This window comes from Nesoenas mayeri, assembly GCF_963082525.1.
Source record: "Nesoenas mayeri genome assembly, chromosome: 2".
NCBI classification, from domain to species: domain Eukaryota; kingdom Metazoa; phylum Chordata; class Aves; order Columbiformes; family Columbidae; genus Nesoenas; species Nesoenas mayeri.
In genome coordinates, this window is record NC_137543.1 from 89,183,601 (window position 1) to 89,196,890 (window position 13,290).

Genomic DNA, 13,290 nt, shown 5'->3' on the forward strand with positions numbered 1-13,290 from the left:
TCGCTGCTGCAGATGCCAGCGAGGCTGTTCCCACCAGAAGCACTGGAAGCCCGGTCATGCCAATGACCTTCCTGTAGCGAGTGTTTTTTTGGACCGAGAGATGACAACAGGATTACATTTCATCTGCTGTCCTTCGGGGAAAACAAGAAAAAGAAGGAAAAAAAGTAAAGAAAAGCAACCAGATGCGCAGGACTTACGCATGCTGCCCCTAAGTCGGGCAGCCAGCCTGCCAGCATGCAAATTTTCAGCCTTTCTGCAGGGTTGAGCGCCGGCGGGGAAACCTGATTTAACTCGAGGAATTGAAGAGGACTTCCAAACCTGGCGGCACCCCGAGAGGAGAACCTCTCTTACATTCTGTGGTCAAAATAAGCCGGGTCCGTACGTGGCACCTCTACCCGCTGGGAGGGATGGGGAGAAAAGGGCAGCCCTCGAAGCCCAAGCGCTCCTCGGCCAAGGCTGCTTCACGGCAGGCTCCCCTCCCTTCACGCCAGCACAGCCATCACGCTCTTCTCCTTATTACCGTCTTTATTTAGAGGGCAACTTTTATTCGGGGGAGAGGAGGAAAAAAAGAAAGGAAAAACATCGTCGCCGAGCGCCAATAAAATGCACGCGCACATATATTACATACAAACATAAAAATAAAATATGAAAAAAAAATTACTATTCTCTTTCCAGTAGTAGTGGTGTTGGCCTTAAATGTACAACGCCAACCAGTACAGGAGACAATGCCTGACATTTCCTTGAGCCCTTCCCCTTCTCACGTCCCCACCCCCCAAGAACACCAATTAATTAAAAAAGCTGCACTCTGTGTTAAAAACACTGCTTTATAAATAATTTAATGTCCTCCCTTCCCACGAAATGCTAGATGCCGGACAGGACAAAAGGTTTCTTTTGGCACAGTGATGCATCGCTTTGCAGTACAGACCTACGGCTCCACAGCAGCCCCCGGCCCCCTCCCTTTCTCTCTCCCTGCTCCTCCCGGTAGCCGCCCCGGCCCCCCTCCCACCTCCCCGCCCTCCCGAGTGCACAGCGCATCCCCCGGCTGCCATCGCCGCGCCTCTCCGCGGGGGCACCCCCTGCTCCGCTGCCCAAGGCTTTGGTGGCAGGAGATGCGGGGACAAGAGTGGGGATAGAAAGGAGGGGGCGAGGGAGTGGCTGAAGTCAAGTAGTCTCAACGAACAGTAAGAAGCACTTGAGGCACATGGCTATGTCCAAAACGACAGTTGTTTTGGTGGTTTTGAATTTTTTTTTTTTTTTTTGGTTTAAGTTAAACCCACTGTCATTACACTAAGGCACAGTCACCGAGGCTTTTGCTTGGAGGCTTTGGTCGTCTCTGGAGTTAAAGTGCGAGATCCAGAGCCTCCTCCTTTCCCCCTCCCCGCCTCCCCGGACAGGCCCCTCGCAGGGGAGGAGGGGGGCTCCATTAAGCCAGAGGGGTCTCCACGGCGTACGGATGGAACGAGGCCGAGCCCCCCGCCGCCGGCTGCAGCGTTCCGGCCAGCCGGAGAGGCCCGTAGAGCGGTGAGCCGGGCGGCGGACCCCGCCCGCCCTTGGGGAGGGGAACGGGGAAAAGCGGCGCCCGCGGCCGCTCCGCCGCCGGCGGCTCGCCGTGGGCCACCGCCTGCCGCTCGCCCCCCAGCAGCAGCGGCGGCGGCGACGGTTCACCCAGCCCGTAGGCGCAGAGCTGCAGGAGGCCGCCGCCGTAGAGGGCGGCGGCGGGCGGGTGCTGCGCGGCAGGTGGGTAGGGGAGCAGCGGGTAGGGGCCGGGCAGCAGGTGCGGGGGCGCGGGCGGTGCCGGCCAGAGGAGGCGGGCGTGCGTCGGCGGCTGCTGTGGGGCGCCGCGGGGCCCCGCCGGCCTCCGGAGGATGCTCTCGATGGCGAAGGAGCTGGAGAACTTGGCGCCTCCACCGCCCGCCGCCGCCGCCGCCCCGCCGCCCACCACCGCTGCCTCCTTGGCGGCGGCTCCCGGCGCGCAGTTACAGGGCGAGGAGGCGCAGCAGCACCGCGGGGAACCGCCGGAGGACGCGGAGCCCGCTCCGGCCGCCTCCTGCGGCGGCGGCGGCGGTGGAGCGGTGGCAGCGGGGCGGGCGGGCTGCGACGGCGGGACGGTGCGGTTGAGGCGCTTGCGGCGGCGGCGGAAGACACCGTCGGCGAAGGTGTACTCGCTGCTGGGGTTGAGCATCCAGTAGTTGTCCTTGCCCCAGGGCCGCGCCGGGTCGCGCAGCACCTTGACGAAGCAGTCGTTGAGGGAGAGGTTGTGGCGCACCGAGTTGCGCCAGCCGGTGTAGGCGCCGCGGAAGAAAGGGAAGCGGCTCATCAGGTAGTCGTTGATCTCGGCCAGGGTCAGGCGGCCGCCGGCCGAGTCGCGGATGGCCATGGCGATCAGGGCGATGTAGGAATAGGGCGGCTTCGGCCGCCGCGTATAGGGCTTTCCCTTTGCGCTCTCGGCCGGCGGCGGCGGCGCCTGCGGGGCAGGGGGCGGCGGCAGGGGGTGCCCCGGCCCCACGGACCCGCCGCCCGGGCTGTTGGCGGCGCAGTCACCGTCCGAGCCCAGCTCGCTCTCGACCGGCGCCGGGGAGAGGGAGCCGCTGCCTTCCTGGTCGCTGCCGGCGCTCAGCTTGTCCTCGTAGTGCTGCGAGAACACCTCCAGCTTCATGGCGGCGGCGCCGGCAGCCCCCCCGCGCCCTGCGGCTCCCCTGGGCGGGCGCGACCCCCGCCCCTCGGCGAGGCCTCAAGGGCGGCGGGGGGCAGCGAGGCGACCCACGAGGTTTATGACCCCGCGCCGCCTTGGACAGCTCCGCGGAGGCAGGCAGGACAGGGCAGCGGGGCTCCGCGCCCGCCTCGCCCGGCCGCCCCGGCGGTCGCTGGCAGGGGGCTGACCCCCTTCCCCGCTGGTGGACGCCGAGGACAGGCGGCAGTGCCCAGCCGACCTTGACGGCGACGCGGGGGACGGGGCGCTTCCTCCGGCTTCCACCTCCTTCTCCCCGACCCGGGGCGCTCGCTCTCTTTCCGGCCCCCTTTTAGTCCTTCTTGCTCTTTACTCTCGCTGCTCCATGGGGCCGGAGGAGAGCGGTTTGCCGCGGAGGGTCAAGAAGGCCCCCACTTGGCCGGTGAGAGCGAGCGGCTGCCGGAGCCACCTCCTCTCCGCGTCCCCCCGAGCCCGGTCCTCCTCGGGGCCGCTGCCGATGATGCCGTCCGGCGTTCCCCGGCCGTGCGGAAAAGCTCTCGAGGGACGTCGGGGTCAGTCCTCTCTCCGGCTTCGGCCCCCGTCAGTGCCGGGACACCGGGCTGACTCCTCGCTGCGGCGCGGGCAACAGCCAGGTTATTAGGGTTATTAGTGTTATTGTCATTATCTCTCTCTTCCCCTGTGGTTCTGTGTCTCTCCACCACTTTCAGACCAGCCCATTATAACGCCGGCAGGAGGCGGAGCCAGGACAAAGATCTGAAAGGGTGGTGGGTGGGGAAGCAAGGTAGAAAAGGTAGGTATGCGCTAATAAGCCGTATCAGAGCCGTAATTAGCTGAGATGACAGCGAAGTCTTGTTGGAAAGTTATTTTACGAAACTTGTTTGTATTTTCTCCTGCCAGGGCCCTCCCCTTCCCGGGTATTTCGAATGAAGCAGCAGTTCGGCGCGACTTCGCAGAGCCGGGCCCGCCTCCCAGGTGTAAAATACAGAATGACTTATAGGTGGCAGAGCAGAACCTGTTACATTGCAGTGATTTATTTTAATAGCGCCGTATATAGAAACAAGTTGTAATGTGACAGCTCAACAACCTGTTGGAAAATAATACACGGCTTCGCAGTTGCGAATTCCTAATGATTTATGTAGCCTGACAAAGTCGTTACAGTCCTGGCCCCCCTTTTCTTCTTTCATAACCACACCCGGTGCAGGGGCAAAATGGGAACAGGTAGACAGGTAGGCAATGCTGTGGGCTTTTGCTTCGGGATAATTAGTAAAATCTTAACCTTAGTTTTAAGCATGTTAATGTGCATATAGTAGCATTGCTTAATCTCTTTTGGATTCTGAGTTTGTAACTTCTCTGTTGTAACTGTTGCTTTCCAATAAAATCTTCTAATGTGTTTTTAAAAAGTGATTTTTTTTCTATGTTGTAGACAGACTAGAGTTGGACCAAGGGTTGGACTCGATGATCTCTGAGGTCTTTTCCAACCCAGTCGATTCTGTGATTCTGTGATCTGTAAATTTTCTGTACAACTTGAGACAAAAAAATATTCTGTAATTTTATCTAGACACTTTTATTTATAGAAAAATTAGTCCTGATTTTGGGGTTTGTAATTTGGTTTCAATTGACAAGGTCTTACCTTCCTTCAGATGTTTTTGCCTCTTTCAACAGTGTACTGGACAGACCAGCTCAATGAAGAGAGCCGTTCGGCAGTGGCTTCTCTGAAAACTCTCTGTTCAGTCCTATCATACTCACTGTTCAAAGTCAATTGCAAAATGCCATTTGATTTAATATGGCAGTAGCACTAGCGTCTGCAAAACAATAACAAAACAAAAACATCAGCAGAAATCTAGTGTGGTGCTTGTGTTTTATTTTTCATACATACACATTGAGTTTTGTGTCCTGGAGTAAGAGCTGGATTGCTCCATATTTCCAAAAGCAGTCTTTCTAAATCGGACCTTATTTTAGCATAAATACTTAATGCAGAATCACTTCGGTTAGGACTATGCTGTTGTGTTTGGGCTCTTAAGTGGTGTTGGAGAGGAGCATGAAAAAAGACAGGCTTAGAAGACCTACAGAAGAAACAAACAGCACTACTTTCTGTCTTGATCTCTCTTGAACAGAATATATGTTCCCCCACACACCTGCCTTTTGTTTCAAAGCTTTGCCATTTCTTCAGTCTGCATGGGTCTTAAATGGTAAATACTGAACCATGAGAAGTTCTTCTGTCCTTTTGGTTGTACTCTTGCTAACTTTAATAATAACAGGTTTTATGTCTTTCTATTCTCACTAAAGCTGTACCAGTTCAGAAATGCTGGCAATTCAGAAAGACAAAAATAAGAGGAGGGAGACCTCTCTTGGTTCCTTGTTGTTGTTGTCTCCATGTAATGTAAACGGAGATCTTTCAGTAAAGCATTTAATTAACTGTATGCGCCAATATTTGTGTTAAAGGGTATGGGAAAAAGCTATAATTCCTTCCAAAACTTGTATTTTCTAAGGTGATGCCAATGGTGAGGGTAGGTTTTTTCCTCTTCCTGCTTTTGTTGTAAATAGCAGTGAAGTAACGATGATTTGCTAGCTTACCTTTGATGTTTATTTTATTACCGTTTCACTATTTGTGTGGAAAATGTACACATTGTCTCTTATCTTTATTCAAAGAACTTAAAAAGTCATTCAAATGCTGTAGGTAAACACATCAGACATAACAGAAGCTTTTTCACAGCCATACTTCAAGACTAGGAGTGGACGGCAAAGCTGGTTTTGCAACATTTAAGAGGGGACAGAAGCTTGTGCTCAAAATAATACAGTTACAAAGAGATAGCTATTAATGACTGGGAACAGGAATCTTAGAGAGCTAAGATCAATACTGATTCTTGTTGCAGCTCCAGGCCCCGTCGCTGGTTCTCAGTGCGTGTTGTAAACTGGCCCTTGAAATCTGTGGTGGCTCTTACTGGAGGAAACATATGAAGGTGCTTATGTGAAGGACTAGTTTAAACAGAGCCTTTCTGGCCCAAATGAGAGCAGTGTCAAGCCCATTGCTGTTGCTGCCCATTAAACAGCAAGTGAAGTTGTAAGAAGTGGCAAAATAGTCCGACTACTCCCATCTCTCACCACTGAGAGTATATGTAACCTCAAGTCTTTTCCTGCTATAGTTTTTTAAAAGGCACAGTATCGCCTTCAGGTTTATAAAGATTAACACAATCATCGGAAAAACTGATTTAGTTAAGTAAACTTCACATCAAAAGCACTTTGATGTGCTATATTATAGCAAAGCCAAACACTCCACCCCCATCACCTCAAGAAAAGCCTCCAAAAACCTCTAGTGAAGCAATGTAGAAAAAAAATCTAATTCTTTGTTCTAAAATGAAATGTCTCTTCCTCTTCAGAGCAACAGAGCAGGAATTTTTTTGATGTGCGACCCCCTCTTTTCCTACCAAAAACAGTGCCTTGTCAAAGGGAAAGAAACGTGAATGGTTGCTTGAAAATCACATGCTCAACTTTGCTTCCCATTTTCTGCAATATTCAACTCAATTCAGAAATAGTAAAAGTGTGCCAATGAATACTTAGAGGTACCGTAGTGTAGTCCTTTGCAATTTGCTCAAGATATGAATTACAAAAATATTCCCTACTAAATGTAGTAAAATGCTACACTGTCCGGTGGTTGCAGGTAAATTTTTGTTTGATCCAGTCATGTTGTCTCCACGATATTTTAAACTATGTTTTTACACTTCAGCAAACATCATGCAAAGGTGTGTCACACCATGGTCTTGCTTTTATTTATTTATTTTTTTCCCACTGCATCCTTTCTTACCATCTTTTCTGCCTTCTGCTGCCTTCTGCCCCACCCTCCTTTCCCCCCCCCGCCTCGACTGCTAAGTAGATTAGAGAGGGCTTCCAGAGAAGATCATATAAGCGCAACTGGTCAATAAAGGTCTCTCTGTAGTTACTGGGAAAGTCCTATAGTTAGCTTATTTGTACATTTGAGATGTCCAGCACACCAGCTGGACAAAGTGCTTCATCATCTCTTCTCCTCCTCCTGTAGCAAGCTGCAGGAGTGTACTGCCTTGCCAGGAATGATGAAACTGGACAATGCAATACACTACATGAGCAACAATAAACCAGTTCAAAGAGTTCTCTTTGGATAGGCTGCTCACAGCAGGAGATGTGCCTAGCATGCATAAATGAACTACAGTCTCTGAAGGTTGGCTAATTACAGTATGTATATTTTTACAGTTGAAAGAAATCCAGCTAGAGACTGAACTGTAAGAAAAGAGGTTAGTGGAAATTCATTTAGACCAGGAGAGGAAGAGTTTGATCACTGAAGCAAAATGCGTGTCTGGGCGAATTCCTATATTGGGAACTCTATGGATTTGTGCTTTTTGACAAGGACAGCCATTCCCTATGGGCAGAGATTTTCTCTGTCTTTGGCAGGTACTGAGAGCTGAATTTACAATGGGGACTTCCATTTCAACTTTGTTTAACACGGTCTGTTTTCTTGGGAGCTGTTGCTCAAAATGAAATTTTCTCATGCCAGAAGCTTAGTATCACTTCCTCCCTGTGCCCACTTCATGTCCCATTAAAATGTCTACATTTAGGCAAATTTATATTCTCATGCGTACTAGATTGTGACAGAGTGGGCAGGGACAGATTTTCTCCTGTGAAGAGAACAGCATTACTGCTGTTGTTACTAATACTTAGTACCAGAGAAGTGATTGCTGGTTCCTACATCATCCTTTGCATCAAAAGATCTCAGAGCTCTCCCATTTTACAGGCAAAGAGGAGTGGAGTCTTGCTGAAAACTGTTTGGCAAATCAGTTGCAACCCTCTCTGTAGAACTGAGCTCTTTGGAGTCCTTGTCCTGTGCTGTGTCCACTGAGGTATCCACCACAAGGCCTCATCAAAAGCTTTGTGCCATTTAGCAAGGAGTTGTCAAAATGGATATTGCTTTGTCCTGAGACTCAGATAATTTATAGCTAATTCTCTCTTTTTACTAGAGCTATGTTAAGCCTCAGGGGCTTGAATTGGGCTTCACACTGTCATAAGAGGAACCTCTCTGGGATATATTACAGGTCTGCACTCTGAGAAAGTACATGGCATAAAAGAGCAAAGGGTGAGGAGTGAGGTTAAGTCAACAGAGTATTTACAACATATTTTGTGATGAATTAATTTAGTAACTGTCCCCACAGGCTTTTTTCATAGCTGATCACCTGGTTTCATATAACTGCACAAAGAGAGATAAAATGCAAATGGTGATGGACTTACAGTTTGTGGATCTCTTCAAGGAGATCATTCTTACAGTGATAATAAAATTGGTTTTGGAAGGTAGCACAGGTATTGATAGGTCTGTATGTAATTGTTAGGATGGAATTGCTTGCTAAGACACAGCCTCCACCACAATTAGAAGCTATGCTGTGTTATGTTTGTTATGAAGTTATGATGCAGAAGCTGTTTGGTGAAATGTTGTGGCTCTCTGCCAGTATTAGTGAATGTTTCTTGCTACTGGTGCCAAACAAACTTAAAAAGAAACCATCATAGCTTGTTATTGCTGGTGCCAGATCAAATATATGTTGGCGCCAAACTTGGTATTGATGCCAGAGGCTTGCTATCACTGGCCCATGATATGAGGAAACACTGGCTGAGTTGTTACAATAGCCTCTTATTGTCTTTAAGTCCATGCATTGATGGAGCAGAGTGAACAACTTGGTAAGAGAAGTACAGCAAAATTAATCGAGAGCTGAAGGGCTTTGAATGTGTGATGGAGAGTCATTGAACTTTGCCAGCCCTTCCTGGAATAAACCTAAGTCAACTCAGAAACATATATTTTACATGAGTAAACAAGTGGCTGGAGATATGAAGGTTATGTTTCCATTCAACTAAGTTAAAGTACTATTTATAGCACTACGGATTAACAAATGAATCACCTTACCAATAATATTCCAGTTGCTGCTGCTGAACAGCAGTAAGTATTCAACATTCTTACTTCTGGGTTGCTGGTTTGTTTGTTTTAAAAAAAATGTTTATTTATTTTTATGTCTTTGTTTTCAGAAAACTGTTTCTGGGTGGAATCCCATGATTTACATAAGAACTAACTAAATCTATAAATAAACAAAGGTGTAAAAAATGTCTTGATTTTTTTTTTTTCCAAGGCCAAGTCAACAGCATTATAATGGAGCTGTTCAGGAGCAGGCTGCCAATGGCCAGGCCTTCCCATGGAAGACAGGATTTGGCCCCAAATGTCCCCAAATTATGTTTCTCCTGTGTGTGTTCTGTCCTCCATTTGCTTATTTCCATTTTCCTTTCCTGCTTCAAGATCTGAGCTGTCATCTGTCAAGCCATTTTGATCTAATCTTCTCACCCCCTGGACAGGTCCAATATAGCATTGATATCATTGAAGACCTGGTCCATACTGCCCCTTGCTTACTCCTGGGACAGTTAGCATAGTTACATGGAGGATAAATATTTTACAGTACCTCAGGATGGTGGGGGGTGGGAAGGTTTATAACCTCCACACTGTGTACCAGAAATCAGGTGGTTTTCACCACTTTCCAGATGGCAGAGAAATGCCGTAAAAGCCTGAGGAGCTGGTTCTTCAGCTGCTGCAGATTTGACAAAATCATTAGTTTCTTTGAGTTGCATGAATTGAGTATCTCATCTCCAGTTCCTAGGTGAGCTCTTAAGGGATTAGCTGAGTTTCAGTCTCCTGAATGTGTGAACAAACATATTGTTGCCTCATACACATGAAGTCTCTTCCCTAAAGATTTCAAAGTGCTTTGCACAGAGGGTGTTGGTATTTCTGTTTTGTAAGTAAAGGTTCACAGAATTTAAATGTCTTAGCCAAATTTACATGATCTAAGATGGAAATGGAATGGAGATCTCATAATTCCTCAACTACAACTCTACCTACTAACCTTTTTGTTTCCCTGAACCTTTACATATACTTGAGTAGATTAATAATTAACCTCCAAGTGGGGCACTTCGAAGCAAATGTAAAATGAAACCAAACACTTGTCTTGGTTTTTAGTCATACCAGATTTGCAAGTAGGGTGTGTTTAAATGATGCAGGTAGATAAAGTCTTGTTAATTTAGATTAGAGTAAAAGTCAGTGCCTTATCAAAGCAAGTGACTAATTAGGAAAACTATTACCTTTTGGAAAAGAAACAGTTGAACTATCACTCAAAATGATTTTAACTAATTGAATAGTACTTGTATTTACACTGAATAAAGGCTCGTGCAACTGCTCAGGAAAGGAAAAAGACTGGAGAGCTTTTTCCTGGGAATTGTCAGTGTTCTGTTTTTTTTGATAATTTTGCTTTTAGAAACTTAACAGTACCTGTCATCAGTGTGTAAACACGGGGAAGGGAGGAGAGTTCTGTGAGTCATCAGGGAACGAAACTTACAGAATTTAAGTGAAGAGTTGCAGCATTTATATTAAACATGCTGCTTTCAGCCTCTTCACCTTACCAAGCCAAGAGGACAGCAAAGTGCTTGTGAATGGTTTGAAATGATCCAGTGAATCTCAGGTCCGTAATAACTACAATTGGGCATTAGAGAACCTGCAAGGGTGGAAACACTAGGGCAAATTCATGGTGTGAAAAGAAAGATTACAATCAGACTGTATTATGTTCAGACAGATACATGCAATTGTGAAGAATCATTAAATAACTGTTAACCACACCTGCACAGAGCCTCTGGCAATGCTGGCTTACACAGAATCTCAAGAACTGCCATGTGCCTGACATCATACCTTTGCAAGAAAAGAAAAGACCTGGGTGTTAGCCCAAGACTGGTAAGTAAAACACAGTCCACAGACTTCAGCCAGTTTAATATCTCTTAGTGATTTTCTGGTGTGTCACACCCAGTACCTTCTCCCCTGTAAATCTGTCAGGAGTCCTGATTTGTTTGGCTAAGGCCAGATCTCACTAAACATCTCCAAATCTGCTTTAATGCAATGTTTACTTACCTGTAAGTCAGTCAGGATCGTGAAGAGAGAGTAAGTATACATGCATGTAGGGTGTCTGTCACAAACAGTATCTTGAATTCTCTGGGACTTGTAATTGCTACTGTGACACACAACTGCTTGTTTGGGTTTCTTTTTACACGGCTCATCTTACCTATTGAAAATATCAAGGGAGTTTGACTTTTTTCATGATGGGAATGACATTTCGGAAAATTTTTACTGCAAAAAGAAATGAAAGGGAAACCTATGGGGAAGGGGAGCAAGAAGGTTAAAGGTAGCAGAGGAAAAGCGGAATGGAGCAAAGCTGAGATGATGAGACAGAGATTCAGAGAAAGTTGGAGTAGGTAGCTCCAACCGAGAGCACATTGCAGTGCAGTTCCACTCATACTGAAGAAAATTTCCAAGATGCCCAAAGATCTCTGATTTGGCTGCTTCTGCTGGTGGAATTTTTTGGACTGCTTACCTCTACAGCTTTCCTCAGGCTAGGGAGTTCTCTGGGTTTTCATTTCCCATGATGCATTTGGAAACAATCATCTTTCATCTGCATTTTCTCTCTTGGAGTATACTTTTCCTGTCTTTCATGGCTAGCAGTGGTTGAGGATTTTTTTTTGTAATTGAATAATAAAATACAAGAAAATGCAAAAGTGAAGGCTGAACATCAGCATGTAATTCTGGAGATGGGCTGCTATGCATCGGTTTGATATCTCTTTCTAATTGCAATTTCTGTATATTTTTTTTTCCCCTAATGAAAATCTCCAGCAACTGTGAGGAAGAAGAGATTCTGAAGCAGAAAAGGAGCATGACTGATGCACAGAGGAGTTTTCAAGAAGGTGGAATAATATTTCAAAAATTTGTAGACTTCAGTATTCATTTCAGAGAAGTGTAAGCCCTGGTGCTTGCATTGATAGATCAAACTATGGAGATATTTATTCATTGTTTACAAGAGTTCTTATTCATAACTTGATTTATTTATGCCATAGGGGTTTGGAAGACAGTCCATTTTTACTTTCTCCATTTGAGATGTAATCAATGCCAAGAAACGCAGCAAAGCCCAACATATATTAAAACTTTTATGAGTTATCTAAGTGTTGTGAGAAGAACGCCCTCCTACCATGCTACTTTAAATACCCATCAGCTCTTTGTAAGTAAATTTCCACTGCTGACTTGGACAGAGTTTATTTTGAAGGCAGGATGTGAAGTAAGACCCCCTGTACTCTCTTACCCCTACTTTGGCCTTTCCATGAGCTATCATTAAAATCTGGTCCCTTGAAAAAGTTAGGTGGAGTCAAGTGCAGAGACAAACTGAATAGGTGGGGTTTTCACTCCAGTGGGCCTGAATTCAAACCTTCAAAACTTTGGCCAGACTCATGACTATTCACAGTTGAGACTTTAATTAAATGGTGTTGGATATGAGAGTTAAATGTGGAAACCCTGTACTCTATTATACTAGCTCATGTTGCCGAAAGAAATAGAGCTGTACTTCTTGATTGAAGAGAGAGCGCTAAGTGAATAATTTGCAACAAATAATTAATTTAAATGTTTCTAAATGATTGTTACGTGATCTGATTACGGTTGAGAAAGATCCCTATTTATTAATGCTATGGGACTCCCTTTCACAAGGGGAAAGTTTATTTATGTAAGATTAATGGGTTGAGGTACAGACTTGCAAGTTCTCCTGAGTCATCAGACCCAGAAAACATGTATTTTATATTAAGGTTAATACAATCTTCCAAACGAAAGCATTTATGAGTGTATTTTAACTGATGGGTATATGATGACTGACATTCCAAAACCTCTTCTACAAACACCTACGCTGGCATACTTTTATACATAAGAGTAATCCTAATTAATTTGAGAAAATTACTCTTGTGCATGAATGTATTCATTAGTATTTGAAACATCATGGTCTTAGTATGATGAGTCTTGCTGATACAATCTTGGTCTTATACTTAAAGATGCCCACAATATCCCATCTGGTCTCTATGGCTACCTTAGTACTAGTAAATAAAACAGGACAGCACATAGTCTCCGCCCCTGAGGACCTGCATCCACATGGCTAAATTCTCTTCCTTCCAAGGAAGTGGCCTCATCTGTACTGCCCAGAGGGGATGCTCTTTTGTCTGTGCTATCTCCTGAATCCTGTGTGCCCGTGTGCTGCCTGAGAAAGGTAACAGGGGAAAGCCCATGTCAGGGAACTGGTTGCCAGTTAAACAGTGTGGATAATCACATGCCAGCTCTCGAGCCCATGTTCTGTCTCCTTCTAGTTTGTAAGTGCAAGATGTAAATTACATGAATATTTGTGTTCATTTCACGTACTGAAGCTCTGATAAAATGTTATTGTTCTCACCTGTTCTTTACAGGAAACAATAGCACTGTTATCTCTAGCAGTGTACTTTTGGGAATGTGTTGGTGGTTTTCTGTTCCAGTGACACTGAAGAGTTCTGCCCAAGAACATTGCAGGGAAACTGTCTTTCTCATTGTATTGTGAGTCTTCCAGAGGTAAGATCTAAAGACAACTTCAGTAATTTTTTTTTTTTTTACAAACACCATTTCAATCTGCCACAAGAGAATTATTGACTAGGGTATTAAATGGTTGGAAAGCTATAGCACTAATGGCAGCAGCTTCATTTAGAATAGAGGAGAAGGTAGGGAA

The 13,290-nt window shown here is 46.1% G+C and overlaps 1 protein-coding gene across 1 annotated transcript; it reads right to left on the reverse strand.

The window, feature by feature from the left end:
• Positions 1–218: 218 nt before the first annotated feature.
• On the reverse strand, positions 219–2,656 carry FOXQ1 (forkhead box Q1; the record flags this gene model as incomplete). The annotated part of the gene is made up of 1 exon (XM_080339399.1): positions 219–2,656. The coding sequence occupies one exon, from the start codon at positions 2,654–2,656 to the stop codon at positions 1,424–1,426; it is 1,233 nt and encodes a 410-aa protein (XP_080195525.1). The 3' UTR covers positions 219–1,423.
• Positions 2,657–13,290: the final 10,634 nt, after the last annotated feature.